The following is a 21,678-nucleotide window of genomic DNA, read 5'->3' on the forward strand; positions in this document are numbered from 1 at the left end:
GTTTTCACAACACCCTTTGAGGTGGGTATTATGGAGGCCTCCTAGTTAAAAAGCAGCAGCATCTCCTAAGTATAATCCCCAGAGAAACTCTCACATGTATACACAAGGAGACTGCAGAGGAATTTTAAAGTAGCACTGTCTGTAAAAGCAAAAATGGAAAACAAACTCAATACCTATCAATAGGAGAATGGATATCATATGGTGTATTCACGCAATGGAAGGTCATAGAGCTGTGAAAGTGAATGAATTAGAACCTCACATCTCAGCATGCATTTTTATAAAAAAAAACAGTGAGTGAAAAAACCAAATTGCAAAGGAATAAATAGTATGTATAACATTCACGTAAAGTTTTAAGCCACACAAAGCAATACTTCATGTTACTTAAGGATACATACATACGTAGCAAAAGTATAAAGAAATGCTGCTTTCAGGATAGTATTTACTTCTGAGGAGGAGTTCATTAGGAATTAGAGGGCGCACATTCCAGGGAGAGGGCCCAGCATATACAATAAGTTGAGTTATGCAATAGCTTGGTATTTACAGCAATCAGTAAATGTTTAATGTTGCTGAATCATAAAGTGAAAGCAGAGTGGGGCAGTGAGAGCAATAGGAAGATAACCAGATCAGGGAGGTGCCCAGAAGCTGGGTAGAACTCACGGTTCAATTCTCCAACAGATAGTGGGCAGCCAGTGACAACTTCTAGACAGAACCGTTTGGCAGCTCTATAGAGAGCAGATTGGAGTGGTGAAGTCAGAAGAAGAGTATCTGTTAGGCAGCTATTGCCATGGTTCCAACAAAAGATGTTGGGAACCTGGAATTAGGCAAGGGCAGTGTGACAGGAAAGGAGGGATACTTTTGCACAGTACACCAGGACACATGCCCATCAACAGGAAAATGGGTGGAATATCATACAGCAGTGAAACAAGTAAGTAACATCTATATACAACAGCTTGGATGAACCTCAACAGGTGGAGTGAAACAAGTCCCAGAATACTGCATAGAGAGAGAGATAAACCTTATGAAATTCAGAAACAGTCTAAACTTTTTTTAGCCATACATGTATGTGGTAAAGATACACATGCAAGGAAATGACTACAAACCAGGGTACTGATTTCCTTGGAAGATGGGGAATGAGATGCTAACATATGTGTGTATATACATGTATATACATGCATATATACATACATTGACAGAGAAAGAGAAAGATCATTTACGGACCAATGATGACAACGTATCATGACCAAGGATCCTGTTTAATCTACACTGTGTATTAAAGGCCCTAGCAAAGGAAAGAATGATAAAGCAGGAGATGATGTATTTTTCAGATACTCTGGAGGCAGAATCCGCAGATTTCTAGACCTTTTTTTCTTAGTTGGTTTTAGAGTCACTCTCCGAAGGCGACTGGCCTCGCGTGCTTTTCCTTCCCTCCCCACGGCAGGGTACCTGAACCGCACAGGACTGAGCCAGGGGAGCGACGCTAGAGCGAAGCCCCGGAAAAGGCGGATGAAGGGGGCGGAGCAAACAGGGAGTCGGGGCTAAAGGGGCTTTCTGGGAGCCCGGCGGCCGCGCACGCGCAGGAGCGCGCCTCTCCGCCATGGCGTCGGCGCCGTCCAGTCAGCCGCCGGTGGTGGCGGCGACTTCCCCCCAGGAAGCGCGGTCTCCGCCTCCTCCCCCCACCCCGCCTGCTCGGCGGCGGAGGCGGCGGTGGAGGCAGCGGTTGTCCCTGCCTCTCCGCCACCTCCCCCTCGGCCTATCCCCCGGCCGGCGGCGTTGGCGGGGAGGGGGACAGTAGTTGTAGACGCCCGCCCCTGCCTCAAAGAAGGTGAGTTCCCGCCCGGCGGCGGGGGCGGCCGGTCCTCAGGCTCTCAGCTCTGCGGCCCAGCCCGCCGGGCGCGCCCCGACTCTGCGAAATGGCCGACCTGGACGGGGCCAGCGTCCCTCCGCTCCACTCGGCGCCCCAGCCGCCGCCCCGGAAAGGGGCGCTGGGCCCGCCGGTGGAGTGTGGAGGGGAAGGGCGCCTTAGCGTGCTGAGGTTCGAGTGGGACAGAGAGGCGGCCATTAGAAGGCTGTGGCCCTGGAGTGTCAGGGAAAGGGAAGGGGATCGACGAGGAAACGCCAAGATTGAGGGACAGAGAAAAGGCCCGAGACGTTGACGGGAGTGAACGTGCGCTGGGCGAAACTCACATCCTGGAAACTGACTTCCCGCAGGCTCCTCGGGGAGAGGCGGAGGGAGCGTGGGAAGAGGGGGAGGCTTTCGAGGGATCCCTCTGGGGCGTTTTCCTGCTTTTCGAGGATAACACCCTGTAAAGCAAGCTTCTGAGATTTACAGGCCTCTCTTCATAGTGGCCTGAGTTTTAATATATCCACTGTCTACCCGTGTCAAAGATGACAAAGGCGGACACTAGGGCGAGGGAAACATTTTATTCCGTCACTACGGACAGTGGGGAAAGAGCTGAGCTCCGTTCCGATGTGCGCAGTGACTGGGATTTTAAAGGGAAAGTGAGGGAATGAGGGAGAGGTGGGGTTCAAGTCGAGGCAGGGAGGTGAGAAATGACCGAGGGTTGTAACTGCAGTGAGGTCGGCTCTGCTTTGTTACTGGCAATCACTGCCCTTCCTGATGGTTACATTTCGAAGGAATGAGTTTCAGGTCCTTGAGAAGTTGTGGGAGACAGACAGACATCTCAAAAGAACAGAGGAAGGATGCACAATTGTCAGCCCTTTTTAGTTAATTCTCGAAAAAAAAGAGGTCAGGGACCTATCGTCAGGTGTTGGCTAGAACAAACAATAAATTTATTTTGACAGCCCTGAGCTTTTCCAAACAGGAGCCCAAAACGGGGCTGGGTCATCCCAGGGATTCAGCCTCAGGCTCCTAGAGGCCAGGTTACAATTTGGTCAAGTCCGTTCCTGTGGGAAGTTTTTACAGTTCTCACCAAGACATTGCCCCTAACACAAAAAAGCTGTTTCTTGATCATCTCAATCTAGGAAATGTTTGAGTTCTTACAAGTACTATAAACCTGCAAACAGCCTGCTTGCTCCGAACTGTGAGAAAAGGCTTTAAGGCCGTTTGGGGAATGATTTTAGACGGTGGAGTGTGATCCCACTGCAGATCTCAATAAAACATTTAGCCATCTTCAATTTCATAATTAACTTTTAGTATTTGTCGTGTTACCTTATGTTGTTTTTTGTCTGCAGGGTGAAAGATGGTGGAAATCAGAATATTGTAGAATAATTTACATTCCTTTTTCCTGGAAGGACATCAGTAAATATAATAACCTCATAAAAATAATTTTTTCACCCTCTTCCATGATATATTCTATTTTTGTGTGCTATTCCATAATCTCTTACACCTTTCACTTTGGAGGAATGACAAAGTTCTACAATATTGTAAAGTTCTTAAAACATTTTTGTAAGCACTTTATATAAATTTAATTCACTAAAAATGGAAATTAGAAATTCATTGCAACTAAATGACATTCCATTTGGTCTCTTAGTGAAGGCAACCTTTGGAAGACTAGAGTTAGTGTCTTCAATCACTGTTCTGAGATAAAAAAAATAAAATCTGACTTTTTTTGTCTTCATGCCAAACTTCGTGCCTCTCACCAACAAGTGAGCCTGGGTAGTTTATAGATGTCAAGCCTGCACTTCAGTTTGGCACCCGCAGCCAGATTGCAGGAAGATTTGGAAACAGTTTCTCATGGAAAAACAGCATTTCGTCAGGCCTGGCATTTTGTTTATTTTTTTGCAAGGACTTTGAATATGTGCAGTTACTAAAGACTTTAAACAATGTCAGTTCACACAATGCTAGCAATAACCTTTCTAGACCACTTCAAGGTGCTATGATGACAATACTGCAATAGGAGTCTTGACTAGTAATAGGTTTTAGTGCTAGTTTCTCCACTAGCTGTATGACCCTGAGTAAGTCCCTAACTTATCCTTCAAATTTTCAAAGTCCCAAATTTTCCTTAGAGTGTTTCATCTGTGGGGAGGGGAAATTGGACCAGCCCAATTGCGTGCTCTCAACCAGAGGTAATTTTGCCCACTCCCCTCCTCCACCCCGCCAATTCCCCATCCCAGAGGACATTTGGCAAGATCTGAAGCATTTTTGGTTTTCACCACTGAGCAAGGAAGAGTGTAGTGAGCACAGGTGCTATTGGCATTCATTTGGTATAGGCCAGAGATACTACAAACATCCTAAAATGCACAGGGCAGCCCCCAACAACAAAAGATTATCCTACCCAGAATGTCAGTAGTGTTGAGGTTGAGGAACTCTTGCACTAACCAAACTCTGAGGTCCTTGACAGTTTTAAAATTCTGAGCTGATTTTGAAATTTCCTGTTATACTCTCTCCATGGCTAACTGTACTAGAGCAGCAACTCATACATGAAATTTTCACCTATAATGGCCATCGGATGACAGTCAAAGAGTAATGAAATCTCTGTTGAGTTAGGGTTGAGACTATTCACTAGGATTCGGAAAACAAAATAGAATTTTTTTACCTAAAAAATTACGTCGTCACTTTATTTCAGATAAATATCCTTCATTAACTGTTCAGTTAAATGCTACTTAGCAAATGTAAATATTTGATATACTATTTAAAACACTAGTAGGACTTAATAGATGCTTTTAGTTTAGATATTTATAAAAGCCTTAAATAATTGCCAATTAAGATAGTACATAACAAGTAGAAGGACCTGCAACTAAGATATACACCTATGTACGGGGTCGGGGGGAGGTTTGAGGAGATAAAGCAGAAAAAAAGAAAAGATTGGCAACAGTTGTTAGCTCAGGTGTCAATCTTTAAAAAAAAAAAAAGAGAGTACATAAACAAGAAGAGAAAAAAAAGTGTTGCTTGGTACTTAGCCAGTGTCTTTTTTTTTTCTTAAAAGACTTTATTAGGAAATTACTCCAAAGGTACCAAAGAATTGTCATGCTTCTGGTTCTTAAAATTCCACTCTTACTTTCATCCTGATAGGACCATTAAATCTAATTTGAAGAGCATCTGCTAATCCATTTTCCCCTGTAACACTTTTATGAGGAGCTCCTCTGTATTGGGCTTGATAATGAACAAAAGTCAGTAAGGATTAAAAATTGGCAAGCAGGAAAGATATAGAAGGTGTAAGATTACAAATAGGAAATTGAGAAATTAAACCCAATCACAAAAAAAATAAATACCATGACCATACTTATATGAAAAGAAATATACATGGAATTTACGGTCAAGGTGTCATAATATTGTCCAGGACACTAATTCATTCAATGAGGTTTCTCAAACACTTTTGACAAATAAATTTGCACCAAGTAATGATATTCCTGACAAATCAGTAAAAACAAAACCACAACAAACAATTCTTGCTTATCTGCTTTTTAAGAAAGAAAAATTAAATAGACTCAGTTTTAGAATGAAGGACATTTCTGACTTATTGAATCATTAACCCATTTACATAGCAATTGCCTAAAAATGTTTTTCTTTGTTTTCATGATATTAAGCAGAGATTCAAGTCAAATGACAGAAAATTTAGCTAATAGCCCTTCTTACATTTATTCAGAAAATATTTATTGAGCTCCTGCTAAAGTACCAGGTACTATGCTCAGTACTAAGGATATACAGATGAATTAAACACAGCCATTTTAAAGAGGTGAGTGGTAATGTTTTTAGGGAAATTAGAAAAAAAAAAAGCAAGTGGAGAAAATGCAGTTTTAAATATGGATTAGTCAGACTCCTGAAATATCATGGGTAGTTCATTGTTTTGTATAAATCTGTGCTCTGCCCACAACGTATTTGCTATAGGCACGTCAGAGCACATTATGTTGTAAACCTAATATTGGCAACTGGGAAGAATGGTTGGGAGGAGGATGTCTGGAGAGACATTTATGGTTATTTGTTTCAGATCACTGGATTTATTAAGTGTCAGTATGGTAATATTAACTAAGTATGTTAAAATGACTAACTTAAGATTGCCACTACTATATTCAGCACATATATTAGGACATGAGCATTGGGGGTTTTTTCCTCCTTTTACAGATCCATTCACATTTACTAACCCTTTAGAAGGAATGGCATGCATTTGATGGCATTCTGATGTAGAATGTCTGGCTTGGATCCAAATAAAAACTAACTTCACAAGCATGATCCTTGAGCTGGCTAGCCATAGAGTCCTTATAATTATTGATGTTCAAAGACTTAATTTAAATAAAGACACCTTTTATATTAAACGTGTAACTAGACTCCCAGTTATTGTTAATCCCTTTGTATTGGTCATTGGAAATATGCCACAGTAAACTCTTAGTTATTTTGGGGATTGTTTTATTATTGTGAAATAGCTAGAGCTTGGCAAACTCATAGGTCAGATGTTAATCTCATTTCCTGAAAGGCAAAGTTAATAACTAATATAGCTAGGAGTATTCAAGATGCTAACAGGTACATGGCTGCATTTCTAGCACAGTTAAGATCTCTAAAAACTTAAATGGGGTTTGACCTTCAGGGTTAAAAAGGAATGAAACAACATGCTTTGGCAAAGATAACAATCAGTTACCTAGTCTCCTAAAACGTAATGCTGTGCTCTGCTTAGTCTTTCCTAAGATTATAAAGGTATTTAAAGATTGCAAAACTCAAGAGCAGGAACAAGGCAAGGATGTCCATTCTTAGGATTTCCATTCTGTATTATGCTGGAGATCCTAGTCAGTACAATCAAGAAAAAGAAAGAAAAGGTGTACAAATTGGAGAGGAAGAAATAACACTGTCTGTATTTGCAGAGGATATGATCATCTGTAGAAAACCCCAAGGAATCTAAGAAAAGCCTACTAAAGTAAGTGAGTTTACCAAGGGCACAAAATACAAGATCAGTATACAAAATCAATAGTATTTCTAAACGTTAGCAACAAGTAATTAGAAGTTGAGATTTTTTTAAATACTATTTGTTATTGCAACAAAAAACAAAATACTGTTGGATAACTTTAACAAAATACAATGAATGCTACATAACATTGCTGAGAGAAAGAAGATGCAAATAATGGAGATATAATACTTCTTAGTGAATTAGATTTAAAAATATAGGACCATGTCATTTATTTGGTGTATTTATTAAACGGGAAGAATTGAGCTACTTACACCTAAAACTAACCAAATTAACATCCTAATTTTGCTCAAAAATGTTTTTATTCGAAAATTAAAGACATTTAATAAACATTTTAAAAAACCTTTATGGGGGGCCAGCCTGGTGGCGCAGCAGTTAAGTTTGCATGTTCCGCTTCAGTGGCCCGAGGTTCCCTGGTTTGGATCCCAGGTGCGGACGTGGCACTGCTTGTCAAGCCATGCTGTGCCAGGCATCCCACATATAAAGTAGAGGAAGATGCGCACAGATGTTAGCTCAGGGCCAGTCTTCCTCAGCAAAAAGAGGACGGTTGGTGGCAGATGTTAGCTTAGGGGTAGTCTTCCTCAAAAAGAAAACCTTTATGCTGTATTATGTTTAATGCCATGTCATGACACAGATAATGTGCTGTGGGGCATGAAAATTTTTATTAAATTTTTCAGTCAAATTCAGTTTATTCATCAAACGTGACACATTAAAATGTTTGTGTGTTATTTCATACAATGCAAAAGTTCAGGTTTTGCAATTTCTAAATGAGGGGTTAGAATGGAATAAGTTCTCTCTGATAGGTCTAGAATTAGGAAAAGTACAGTGTTTCTTAGATAAGCTCCTTTTAGACAGTTTTGAATTATGAGTAATTCATACTACTCGTGTGTTTGTTTGCTTTTGGGTTTTTTTGAGGAAGATTAGCCCTGAGCTAACTGCTGCCAATCCTCCTCTTTTTGCCAAGGAACACTGACCCTGAGCTAGCATCCATGCCTATCTTCCTCACATATATACATGGGATGCCTACCACAGCATGGCATGCCAAGTGGTGCCATGTCCGCACCCGGGATCCAAACGGCCAACCCCGGGCCACCGAGAAGTGGAACGTGGGAACTTAACTGCTGTGCCACCGGGCCAGCCCCAATGTGTTTCATATTTAACACACTGGTTGATGTGCAGTGTTTTTATTAGTTTAACTTTCATGACAGCTTCACATACTGTTACATAAAATGAAAAGACCAATCCTTGTACAACTGTTGAGTAATAACCTGCATAGTTTCATTTCTCCAAAATAAAAGATTCCATATTTTTCCTCTTCACACTATGGTATCTTTCCTGGAAGTAAATGAGCAAGTAAATGGCGCTGTGGGTGCTCATCTATAACTAGGCTTGTGGTGCATGTGCGGTACAAATAGGAATCCAAGTTTTCAGAGTTTTGCTAGGTTTTTTACAAGAGTTGTAGAAGATACATCTAAGAAAAATACTCTAGATGAATTTCAGTTAAGACAAACTATTTCTTGCTTGGGACCTAATACTAGCCTGTAAATAGCTAGTAAAATAGCTAAGATCCCTAGGTGTTTCTGCTTGATAATCTATACTCTTTGGGGTATTAAGTATTTATGGCACACATTAACACAGGACATAAGCTGAAATCTTCAGAGTTGGTTTAGAATCAGAGCAATCAGGAGAGACAATAAGGATCAAGTCCAACTTTCAACTTTCATTTAAAAAAAGTCCCTCTAAAACATGAGTTAGCTTGAAATAGAAAGAATTAAGTACTCCTGTCACGTACTCCAGCCTTGTTTACACATAACCTTTCCTTTATTGCGCTTTCTGTAGTTACTAGAATAACTGGTTGAGAGAACATTTCACTGTCAATTAAATAGACGAAATTCTTAATAACAATAAAAATAGCTCACTCCTACAGTGCTTGCTGTATGCCGTACACTCTTCTAAGCACTTTACATATATTAATCTTAAGGCTCACAGCTCTGAGGTATATGTTATATCCCTATTTTAGTGATGAGGAACCTGAGGCATAGAGAGGCTGAGAAACTTGACCAAGCTGCCACAGCTGATAAGTGCTAGAACTGACTGCAGAGTCCCTGTGTCCGGCTCCTCCGAGCAATGAGGTAAACAACAATGACAGTTGTTCCACATAGGTGACTTTGCCTTTCTTAGGTAGATGATCTTTCTGTAAACAAAGCCAATATTGAAAAATCCAGTTTAATAAATTAAGGTAGAATTATTTCTTTTTCTGAAACATCCATTATATGTTTTTAAGCTCCTCTAGTACTCTTTGTTGAGATATATTTTACTTACAATAAACTGTACATATTTGAAGTGTACAATTCAATGAGTTTTTGACATGAAACCACCGTCATGAACAAAATGCTAAATGTTTCCATCCACCCCAAAAGTTTTCTCATGCCCCTTTATAATCCTTCCCTCCCTCCACTCCTGTTGCCAGCAACCACTAATCTCTCTCTCACTATAGATTAGTTTGCATTTCTAGAACGTTTTATAAGTAGAGTCATACAGTATACTCTTTTGTGTCCTTCACTTAGCTTGATGACTTTCAAATTCATCCATGTTGTGTGTATTGCTATTTTGTTCCTTTCTATTTCTGAGTAATTCTATTGTATGGATATGCCACATTTTGTTTATCCAATCACCTGTTGAGAGACATTAGGGTTGTTTCAGTTTTTGGTTATTACAAATAAAGCTGCTATAAACATTTATGTACAGCTGCTATGTACATGGACATATTATTTCATTATTCTTGGGCAAATACATATGAGTGAATGGCTGGGTCATATGGTGGATGATTAACTTTTAAAGAAATTGTCAAACTGCTTTGTAAAGTACCATTTTAAATTTCAACCAGCGATGTATGGGAGTTCCATTTGTTTGACGTCCTTACCAACACTTGATATTTTCAGCCCTTTTCATTTTAATGATTCTAGTGGTGGTGTAGTGGTATCTCTTTGTGGTTTTAATTCACATTTACTTGCCTGTTTATATATATTCTTTTCTAAAGTATCTGTTCAGATCTTTTGCCCATTTTAAATTGAATTTGTCCTATTGAGTCATAAGAGTTCTTTATGTATTCTAAGTATGTCTTTTGTCTAATATGTGAGATGGGAATATTTTCTCTCATTTTATGGCTTGCTTTTAATTTTTTTTATGGAGAGATATGTAAAGCCTGGTGATCAGAAAATGTTTCCATTTTTAAAAAGAGGAGGAGTGGATTCTAGAATGTGGACTGAGAAGTTTTACATGAGTTAGAAAGGCAGCTGAGCATAACAGTTAACACAGATTCTGGAGCCAGACTGCTTCTGTCATTTACTAACTGCAGTCATGGACGTGTTTCTTAACTTTTCTGTGCCTCAGTTTCCTCTTTTATAAAATACAGATGATAACAGGCCAGCCCAGTAGCATAGTGGTTAAGTTCCCGTGCTCGGCTTTGGCAGCCCAAGGTTCGCGGGTTTGGATCCAGGGCACAGACCTAAACACCACTAGTCAAGCCATGCTGTGGCAGCATGCCACATGCAAAATAGAGGAAGATTGCCACAGATGTTAGCTCAGCAACAATCTTCCTCAGGCAAAAAAAGGGAACTTGGCAACAGATGTTAGCTCAGGGACAGTCTTCCTCAAGAAAAAAAAATATATATGTGGATAATATTAGTACTTAGCCCATAGGGGTCTTAAGAGGATAAAATTAGGTTTTTTTTTAGCGTTTTTTTTTTTTTTTTGAGGAAGATTAGCCCTGAGCTAACATCTGTAGCCAATCCTCCTCTTTTTGCTGAGGAAGAGTAGTCCCTGAGCTAACATCCATGCCCATCTTCCTCCACTATATATGTGGGACACCTGCCACAGTATGACATACCAAGCGGTGCCATGTCCACACCCAGGATCCGAACCAGTGAAGCCCGGGCCACCGAAGCAGAACATGCAAACTTAACTGTTGTGCCACCAGGCCGGCCCCTAAAATTAATTACTATTTATGAGTGCCTAGACAGTACCTGATACGTAGTAAGGGCGATGCTGGATAAGTGTTACAGAACAGATCACTTGTGAATGTAATACTTTGAAAGGAACCTAAAAAAAAATGAACCTTAAAAGGTAACACGGATTTACTAAAACCACAAGTGATGTCATGTCTCATTTTCTTTTGTGAAAGATCTACTGGTAGGTCAGAGGAATGTTGTGGGACCGTATTTCTTCAATGAGGATACTCAGATTCCCTGAGGTTTTTGAGGTAATCAGCAGTGTGCTAGGAGTACTTGAAGTTTAAATGGCACATTTTATTTAAAGATTAACTAAATATTTTTTATGTAAAGTAGATGTTTTAAGACTAGAGTGAACTTCTTGAACTCTAGTCTTAAAACATCCATGTTATATAAAAGAAGTTTTTATGTGAGTTTTTATAAGTAAACCATGAAACTTGAAATGCATTGTTTTGTGATTGGTCTCTTTAGGCTATATACCCTCTAGAGCTCCTGGCAATAAAAGTTCACCTGCCTGCCTGTAGAATGCTTTCGTCAAATAATTGAGATTAGAACCATTGCTGTAGAAAGAATGGTTACAATTTGGGAGGGCATGTCATAATATCTTTCAAATAGCAACAAAATGGAAAAATAAGACCTCTATTTAGCACAAATAGATTTGAATAATCAGACCCATAAGAAGGGAGGGTAGTGGGGAGTGGAGTGGAGAAGCATTGAGTGTTCAAAAAGATGCCAAATTTAATTTTGGAATAAACTCAGATTCTATCAAATCCTGAATATCTTTCTGATTAGAACCATAGATTGCTAGTGAACAACGGATCAATCTTAGATGCAAAAAGAGGTTGGATTCTTTGAAGCATGTCATAGGTATTATCCTGCTATTCTCCTTCTTAAAGTTTTTACCAGTGACGTGGGTGAAGACATATACTGAATGCATATAAAAACTATGGGAACCGTAGCGAATGTCAAGATTTAAACATCTTCATAGATAGGAATGGTGGCCTAAGCCCGTAACAAGATGAAGTATAAAGTCTTGCATTTAGAAAAAGAAATCGGTTATGTTATATACCAGATGGGAGAAGATAGCCAATATAGGAGGAGAGATGCTACCTCTAGGATTTTAGCAATTACAAAGGTCAGTGGAAATCTGTAATATGACACCTGCTAAAAAAAAAAAAAAAAGGCTAAGCTAAATAAAATGGTAAGAATGGAAATAGTGGCCAGGTCAGAGGAAGTGATAATTTTACTGTACCTCATAATAATCAAAGTCTATGTTCTTCAAACTGTAGAATGCTACAAGCTTTGTAGTGAGTAAATAGTATTCACTATGCAGATGGAATAAAGGTTAGCGTCAAAATTTTCTGAGGGAAGAGTTCTACAACACCTAGAATTTACTATCTTGCCTTCTTTTCTCTAATGGTTCCTGTTGCACACCATGTTCATAGAAATTTGGTACATATACAATTAGTTCAAGTGCCCAACTATGTTAATTTGTAATCTTAATTTGAAGGGAACTTCAAGGGACATGGAACATTTGCAAGTTTTTTAAACCCAGTTTCACATGGAGGAATTAAACACACAGAGGAATGGAATAGAGGAAAGGAAAGGACAGATGTGAAAGTTGTTAGGAATTTGATAGAATCTGAATTTATTCCAAAATCAAATTCACCATCTTTTTGAACACTATGCTTCTCTACTCCACTCCCTACTTCCCTCCTCCTGGGAAATAGTAGCAGCAGCAATAACAGTAATAGTAACTCTTCTCTTTCTCTTTGTTATCCTCTCTGACAAAGGTAACTTTTACTCAGGATGAAAGCCTTAGAGTTGTCTGTGCTTCTCCTCTCTTCTACCTGCTCTCTCCCCAGTTAGCACAAATTCCTTTGATTCCACCTGTACGATGTGTCTTAAATTCTTTTCCCTTCCCACTACCACTCTTCTGGTTCAGCCCAATAATCTCTTGCATGCAACACCCTCCTAACCAATATCCCCGTTTTGAGTCTCTTCGCCTGTTGACTGCAGAATGAAACCCAAATGCTCAAATAAGGCCTATTATGATCTGGCCCCATTCCACCTTTACAGCGCTGTCCTTGGCTACATTGATGCATACCTTGTTTTATCTAAAGCAGATATGCCTTTTCTAATGTCCTTCCCTCTTCCAGAATACCCTTTCTTCACATATTTTTTCTCTAAATTTTACCCATCTCCTAAGGATCAATCCAAATCCATTCTCCATAAAACCTTCCCCAAACCCCTCAGCAGGAAGGCATTGTACCTTGCTGTGTCTTAGGCACTTAACACATTTTTGTCCTGCATTATAGTTCTTTGCCTATCATTTTTACAAAATTGTAAATTCCTTGATATTAGGAACTGTCTTGTTCACTTATTTATAATTCCCAATGTATAGAACAGCTGTGTAAAAATAAGTTTAAGATCAGGCTCTATCAGTTAACACATGCAGCAAGTTATTTTAATTTCTTTGAATCCTGATATATTAATCTTGAAAATGTGGCAAATTCTACTTACCTTACAGAGGTAAAAGACTGAAAGAAAAATCTATTATCTTGTTTGGCATGTAGTAGTCAATAAATATTCATCTCTTTTTTTCCTATCCTGCTCCCACAGTACCCACCACAGTACCCTGAAGACAAAACTCAATTAATAGTGATAGAGTTTAATGAAGCCCAAAGGCATGGAAAACTTGAACTAACTAGTGTTATGGGACTTGAAAAATGATGGGATAGCTTTGAAAAAACATTATAAAGCTAGAATTGACATGAGTCAGGACTTGATCGGGAGAAAAATAGCTGAGATTTTGAGTTTGGGAATTTGATACTATTTAATAGAGATAAAGAAAAATAAAGTAAGAGCTTGATGGGTGACGGAGTTAAAGGTGACTCCAAGTTTCTTAGCTCAGTGTCAGCTTAAAACATTGGCTTTTAGAAATGGGAAATCTGGTATTAAGGGTTGAACCAGGAGGGAAATCATTGTTCTGTTTTAGGATATCTTGAGCTTCTAAATGACCAGTCTTCAGTAAATTTTCCATCTCTACTAAGTTTTGCTTGTCACCAAAAGACAATATTTACCTATTCTTATTAAAAACTTTTAATAGAAAAATCATGTCACATCATCGTGGTCAGGTTGTGATTATTAATTCCAAATCAAGGGAGGTTCTGAAGGCCTTTTTAGTTAACTTTTTACCTTGCTGACTTTAGAGTCAAATGTAATGAAATTATACCCTTTACAACTCAAAAATAATTTAGAGAGATACTATATATATTAGAGAAATATTTTAAAATATTCAAGTCCTTTCTAAAATGTTTCTGATTTACAACTCTTGAATACATAGTATTTTTAAGCAAACCTTTTTAATCATAACACTGGTACTGAAAATTAAGCTTAAGTTGAAGATATCCTGTAGAACCTTTAAATTAAATTTTTATGGAGTTTTTAATTATGAAGTAATATATGTTTCATAGCTTTCAGTGGCTTGTCTGAGCCTTGGTTACTGAGCCTTGCTCGTGGTCGTGTTTGTACCAACTATGGGGGATGCTTGCCTACCACAGGTAAAAATGGTTTGTGGTTCCTGCATGTGATTCTCAGATGACATTAGTGGTATTGCTAGAATCAGTGGCTATCTTAAAGTAGACTGCATTTCTTGAAATTCTCTACTATAAAACACAAAATGCCAAGGCTGGATTTCTTAACCCAGCCTTTTAATACTTGTACCCTAGATCATTTCCATAAAGTCCAGACTCCTACTGGTACCCCAGTAACTTCTCCTTCATAATGGCATTTTCTGGACTAAATAAAAACATATTAAATATTAGAGGCTTACTAAATGTTTTCATACTAAAATTTCATTCTAATGAGCAAAAAGCTAGTACTAAAGCATTGCAGGCACTTAGGAAATTAAGATTTCAGATGGTATGTAAAATGATATCTAGTTGAAGATTGAAAATATTACCTTAAATGTTTAACATGATCTTCTGTCTTATCTCCCTTTATTGTGTTCATAGACACCACATTGAATGAACAAAGATTGAACTTTTTACAGATACCTTTTGTGAAAGATGTATGAGGAGTATGATATAGTTTGAATCACAAAGGATCTCACATTATGAGGTAGGTTGAAAATAAAAGGCTTATAAGTCATAGGATTATTTCTACTGAAACTGATACTTTGATTTGAAAGCAAGTGAAACTGTATTCTTAAGCTCTTAATTCACACTAAATATATTCAAAATCATGAATGCTACCTTCAAATTTAAAGTTGTAAATTTGAGATCACTTTGTTCTAAAATAAACAAAATATTTATTTTTCCAGGGTCAAATACATGCTCAAAAAGTTAGCTTTACTTCAGATTTACAGGAAGCAAATGATAAGAAATTAAGATGGATTTTGTAAATTTTCAGATGATTGATCTGTGTTGATGATGTAATTCTAAACTTTGAATTATTTAATCTGTATAACAAGATTGTGTTTGGTTTCAGGTGACTGGGAGTGGAGTATTGGACAAAAACAGATTTTGTAATCTCTGCATCATGTTTTTTAGCTCCCCGGTTATTGCACATTCTCGTTATTTGGGGAAAGTTCACGCTAGAAAACTGAAACAATTAATGGGTGAATATGATAAGATTTCTCCACCAAGTTCTCAGCGTGATAAGGGTAAGGTTCCATTCATCTCTTTATTGATCTCTGCATCATCTGTGTTCTTTTGGGACTGGCCTCTTTCATCACTTAGCATGTCTTCAAGTTTCATCTACATTGTACTATGTATCAGTACTTAATTCCTTATTATTGCTGAATAATAGTCCATTGTGTGAATATACCACATTTGATTTATCCATTCATCAGCTGATGGACATTGAGTTGTTTCTACTTTTTAGCTTTTCTAAGTAATGCTGCTGTGAACATTCATGTACAAGTTTTTTTGTGGTCATAGGTTTTCAGTTCTCTTGGGTATATACCTAGAAGTGAAACTGCTGGGTCATAGAGTAACTCTATGTTTAACATTTTGAGGAACTGCCCAACTGTTTTCCAAAGTAGCTGCACCATTTTACATTCCCACCAGCAATGAATGAAGTTTCCAATTTTTCTACCTCTTTGCTAATAGTTAATATCATCTGTCTTTTTTATTATAGCCATCCCAGTGGCTATGATATATTTTAATTCTAAAATCTTTTTATTATCAAAATTTTTCAAACATAAGAGAAGAGAAAATAGTATAATGAACCCTCATGTACCCATCATCCAGTTTCAGCAATTATCAACATCTTTATAATCCTTTAGTGACTTTTTATTGAAAGTATACAATTTGATAGGTCTTGATAGATGTATATACCCATAAAATGGTCACCATAATCAAGATGTAGTAAACATATCCATACCCCAAAAAATGCCCTTTATATTACTCCCTCCCACCTCATCCTGCTTTGTCCCCAAGCAACCACTGTTACTATAGATAAGTTTGCATTTTCTAGAGCATTATGTAAATAGAATCATGTATTATGTTCTCTTTTGTCAGGCTTCTTTCACTCAGCATAATTATTTTGAGATTCATGCATGTTGTTGAGTGTATCACTAGTTCATTTCTTTTTATCACTGATAGTATTCCGTTGTGTGGATATACCACTACAGTCGTGCACTGCATAATGACATTTCTGTCAACGACAGACCCCATATACAACAGTGGTCCCATGAGATTAGTACCATACAGCCTATGTGTGTAGTAGACTGTGCCATCTAGGTTTGTGTAAGTACTCTGTGACGTTCGCACAACAGCGAAATAACCTCATGACTCATTTCTCAAAACGTGTCCCTGTCGTTAAGTGATGCATGACTTATTCATCCATTCACCTGTTGTTTAACATTTGGATTTTTTCGTTTGAGGGGCTATTACAAATAAAACTGCTATGAACATTCATGTATAAGTCTTTGCATGGACATAATATTTCCTTTTCTTTGGGTAAATATCTAGGAATGGAATAACTTGATCATATGGTAGGTCTATGTTTAACTTCCTCAGAAACCGCCAAACTGTTTTCCAAGTGGTTGTAAACATCCCCACCAGTAATGTATGAGAATTCCAGTTGTTCCTCATCCTCACCAACACTGGTGTTGTCATTCTTTTAATTTCAGTCATTCTATTGAATGCTTGGTGGTATCTCATTGTGATTTTTTTTTTTTTTTGAGGAAGATTAGCTCTGAGTACTGCCAATACTCCTCTTTTTGCTGAGGAAGACTGGCCCTAAGCTAACATCCATGCCCATCTTCCTCTACTTTATATGTGGGATGCCTACCACAGCATGACTTTTGTCAAGCAGTGCCATGTCCGCACCCGGGATCCAAACCGGCGAACCCTGGGCCACCGAGAAGTGGAACATGCGCACTTAACTGCTGCACCCACTGGGCAGCCCCTCATTGTGATTTTAATTGGCATTGACATGATGACTAATGATATCTTTTTATGTGTTTATTGACCATTTGTATATATTCTTTTCTGAAGTGTCTATTTAAATGTTTTGCCCATGTTTAATCATATATTTGTTACATTATTTTATTCTACTCAGAATTTATATACTATTTAAGTTAAATAGGAGGTAAATTTTCTGACTCACCAAATTAGGCTTCATTTAGACTTTATTTTTAATCTCAAATTTCGAGAAAAGATAGCTGATCATTGGTGACTTTAGAGTGTTATGTCAGGCTTATTTGTTTCTGTTAAAGGGAAGAAATGTTCAGTTCTACGTGGGTTATGCTACCTCCTAATTTTTGGAGGTAAAATATATCACCAAAAGTGTCTAGAGCATTATCATCTCATAGTAAGTACATTTTCTGCTATAGTTATACTAATGCAAGAGATGAGGTGGGGGAAAGAAAGAGACTCGGGAATAGTGCTGGCCCCCCAAAAAGGCATCAAACAAGCAAACAAAAACTAGCATATCTAGTTTAAATTTCTTCCGAAACTTTTCTCTACATGAATCCTACCCCCTCTCAGCTGTCACCTCCATTTTCTCTCTTAACCCTCCCACCAGAACTTTAATAGAGAGAGAACAAACCAGAAGGCATTCCAGAATGCTTTTTTCACCAATCAGAAGCAGCGGAATGAAATCCAAGCCCTGTACAGAAGATCCGGAACTCTGTTCCCTCACCTTCCCTTGTGCCCTATACCTAAGAGTAGTTTTATCTCGTAGCTGAATTTCTAATTTCCAGCATTCCCAAACCATTTTGTAAACATCCTTTTATTACTAAGTCTTATAGTATTGTAGTCAGGTAAGTATGTATGTTTATTTTATATTGTTTGAGTAAACTGAAGATTTTAAAGGTCAAATTACTTCTCTATGGTTCTATTACTTCTCTTAGAAATCAGTGTACAAGAAACTGATTAATCAGAACTTTAGAAAATATCTGAACATTTAGATCAGGCCATCATCCACCACAGATGTGTACCACACATCCGTACATGCCTTACATTTTTAGACCTAACAGAATCCAAATGTCAGCTCCTTTCTTCCCTCTTCATTCCACTTCTGAGAAGGATAAAGTTACTTGTGAGTGGCCTGGGAGATGTTTGACTATCTTCCTGCTCTTTTTTGGCATATGGTGTCTTGATATTTAACGTTTATGCTGAATTAGGTTTTAATTTGTTTGGGCTTCTTTGATTTCTTTTTCAAAGCTCTCTTCAAGAGCAAAGGAGATATTCAGAATAAAATAGTCTAGTAAGAAGAGTTTTCTCCCATCTTCTCTACAGAGACTCCCTTGTTGTCAACCTAATGAAGCATTCAAAGAAGACATATGACTCTTTTCAAGATGAACTTGAAGATTATATCAGAGTGCAGAAAGCCAGAGGCTTAGAGCCAAAGACTTGTTTCAGAAAGATGAGAGAGGACTATTTGGAAACCCGTGGGTACAAAGAAGAGGTTGATTCCAGACCCAGGTATAGAATGTTTGATCAAAGACTCCCGTCTGAAACTGTCCAGACCTACCCAAGATCCTGCACTATCTCACAAACAGTGGAAAACCAGTTACCTCAGTGGCTACCAGCTCCTGACAGCAGGTTGAGACTAGACTCCCTGAGCTACTGTCAATTCACCAGGGACTGTTTCTCAGAAAAACCAGTACCCTTGAACCTTAGTCAGCAAGAGTATAATTATAGCTCATACAGTGTAGAATCTGGTTACAAACACCTCTGCTCAGAAAACAGTACCAGTGCCCATCAAGCCAGTCATAAACAGACACATCAGAAGAGGAAAAGGCACCCCGGGGAAGGCGGAGAAAAACCAAAGGAGGAGCGGCCCAAGCATAAGAGGAAAAAACCTTGTGAGGAAATAGATTTAGACACACACAAGAGCATCCAAAGAAACGAAAGAGAGAGGGAAACAGTCAGGGTCAGTACAGAAAAGCCTAAGAATCGAAAGGAGAAAAAAAGCCGAGATGTAGCCTCTAAGAAAGAGGAACGTAAGCATAGAAAAGAGAAAAAGGAACAAGGCAAAGAAAGAACAGAGGAGGAGATGCTTTGGGACCAGTCTATCCTTGGATTTTGAAGCTCTTGAGTTGGTTCTCCCGAGGTTAAATTGAAAAAATAGTTGAGGACCTTGGTGTTATAATGTTCATGTTCGTATCACTTTTTGCATGTGAACAGATACTTTAACTTCTAACAAAGGCCAATGAACAGAAAGTATTTAGTGTGCTTACTCTCCAACGTGGAAATTACTTTTTCTCATTTTCTAAAAGCGTTATTACATTTTTCTTATATATAATATAATTTCTCTTAATGGGAGTAGCACTGCTTTTATTCATCAAATTGCTATGATAGTGGAGGTATTTTTTTCTCGGGAGGTCATTTATTTTAAATTGGAGGATTAAGAGGCTTTGCAGAGTCTATTTCTTGATTGGGTTTGTTTTAGTTTTGGGTGGGGTATTTTCATATTCATTAGTTTTTCTCTATGAAGCAATTTAGATTGATTTTTTTTTCCTTTGTTAAATCTAACTTGCAGTGTGTTTTCTAGATTGGAATGTGGGGAAAATGAAATACATTATATAATAATAATGATTAATAATAATAAAGGTTACATATAGTTTTAAAGCTTCAAAGAGTCTTTATACAAAATCAGCTTATATTCTGGAAATGTTTATAATAAATTGTTCTAATTTCTGCATTTTGTTGTTCTGTGTCAGTGATCTGTTCCCATTCAATGATAACTTTCTTTTGAAAGAGCAATAACTGAGTAGTTTGTACTTAAGGGGAGATCTTTTGGGTAGGTCACACTTACCGTTGTAAAAATTCCTTATCTATTATACCTTGCTTATTCATATTTAAACCCAGTTTTTAGGATATAAATCTATGAATGACCACAATTTTTCCAAATAGTTGATGTTGAAGAAAGAGGAATTTATAAGAAATAAAATTCCATTAGATTGTTCTTTCTTAGCCTATCTTTTCATTCTTATAATCCCCTGTTTTGTGATAAGCATATCAAGTATTTGAGCATCACTGTTTTGTTATATAAAGAGTGATGACCTGGGAATCTGAATCCCAGGATTCTAATCTCAGTTATGCCATCAAGTTGTTATATGACTTTGGGGAAGTCACTGAACTTCATTTTCCTCATTATCAAATATGACTAGAAGGACTAGCCTCTAAAATGTTTTAGATGACAACAAGATTCTGTGATATGAAATCTCTCTTTGTGGGGCTGGCCCCATGGCCAAGTGGTTAAGTTCGCGTGCTCTGCTGCTGGCGGCCCAATGTTTCGTTGGTTTGAATCCTGGGTGCGGACATGGCACTGTTCATCAAGCCACGCTGAGGCAGCATCCCACATGCCACAACTAGAAGGACCCACAACAAAGAATATACAACTATGTACCAGGGGGCTTTGGGGAGAAAAAGGAAAAAAAATAAAATCTTAAAAAGAAAAAAAAAAAAGAAAACTCTCTTTGCATTCCTCAATGTGTTTACATGTCTATTATAATATTTTTTAAATTATTTTGCTAAAATCTTTTTAATCATTTTTTAAATCATATATTTTTCCCCCTCCCTCAATCCTCTTGTGTGTAACCAGTCTCCCTACTCTTGCTGGGCTGCTGCCTTCCTCAGTCCTGACCCCTCTCTGGTCATCACCTACCTAGCCTCCTACCTCACTGGGCCCCAGATAGCAAAGAAGAAAGGAAGGAAGGGGAGGAGGAAGGAAGTCAGAGTAGGTGGCTCATTTTATTTTAAACTAATGACCATAAACCTCCAATCCACGGAGTTTCCCCAGGAAGTTTCGCACTCTGAGAGATGTCTGTTTATATTCTCCGCTCTCTCCTCAAACCTTTCCCTTCCTGGTGCCTCTTTTTCTCTCAGCTGATGACCTCACCTCACACTCTAGTGAGCAAACAGAAGCCTTCAGACGGATTGTCCTATCACCAGATCTGTTAACTTCCCTCAGGTACTGTGTTCTCTGTCTGCCCTCCTGTTACAATAAAGATGTCCCTGCTCTTATTCAAGACAAATTCCTCCCCTCAGGCACTGGATCCTACACCCATTACCTTCTCAAGGACTCCCTCCTGCACCATGAATCTTTCCTCCTTTACTGGATTATTCCATGAGTATGCTAACATTGCTTCTGTTTCCCCACTTCAAAAAAAACCAAAAACTCCCTTGACCCCTACATCCTCTTTCAGCTATCTCCTTTCTCTTTCACATCTAAACTGTCTACAGGAGCTGTCTACACTTTCTCCCCTCTGATTTTCTCCTCCATCTATTCTAATCTAGTTTCTGTCCCTACCACTCCTCTGAGGCTGCTCTTGTCAAGGTTTCCAGTGACCACCA

The 21,678-nt window shown here is 38.3% G+C and overlaps 1 protein-coding gene across 12 annotated transcripts; it reads left to right on the forward strand.

The window, feature by feature from the left end:
* Positions 1-1,565: 1,565 nt before the first annotated feature.
* On the forward strand, positions 1,566-20,023 carry KRCC1 (lysine rich coiled-coil 1). 12 transcript variants are annotated; one of them, XM_070511790.1, is made up of 6 exons: positions 1,683-1,822; positions 6,754-6,806; positions 8,875-8,986; positions 14,881-14,986; positions 15,356-15,530; positions 18,616-20,023. In XM_070511790.1, the coding sequence occupies exon 6, from the start codon at positions 18,638-18,640 to the stop codon at positions 19,406-19,408; it is 771 nt and encodes a 256-aa protein (XP_070367891.1). In that variant the 5' UTR covers positions 1,683-1,822; positions 6,754-6,806; positions 8,875-8,986; positions 14,881-14,986; positions 15,356-15,530; positions 18,616-18,637; the 3' UTR covers positions 19,409-20,023. The 12 variants fall into 12 exon arrangements, 9 of the variants coding, with proteins under 9 accessions (XP_044628734.1, XP_014708271.1, XP_044628735.1 ...); XM_070511789.1 differs by having other exon boundaries at positions 15,418-15,530; XM_070511787.1 differs by lacking the exon at positions 6,754-6,806 and adding an exon at positions 14,341-14,427 and having other exon boundaries at positions 15,418-15,530.
* Positions 20,024-21,678: the final 1,655 nt, after the last annotated feature.

This window comes from Equus asinus, chromosome 6, assembly GCF_041296235.1.
Source record: "Equus asinus isolate D_3611 breed Donkey chromosome 6, EquAss-T2T_v2, whole genome shotgun sequence".
NCBI classification, from domain to species: domain Eukaryota; kingdom Metazoa; phylum Chordata; class Mammalia; order Perissodactyla; family Equidae; genus Equus; species Equus asinus.

What these genes read in the sequence shown, in the direction of transcription:
- KRCC1 (XM_044772799.2), top strand. Translation starts at nt 18,638, where the DNA reads ATGAAGCATTCAAAGAAGACATATGACTCTTTTCAAGATGAACTTGAA.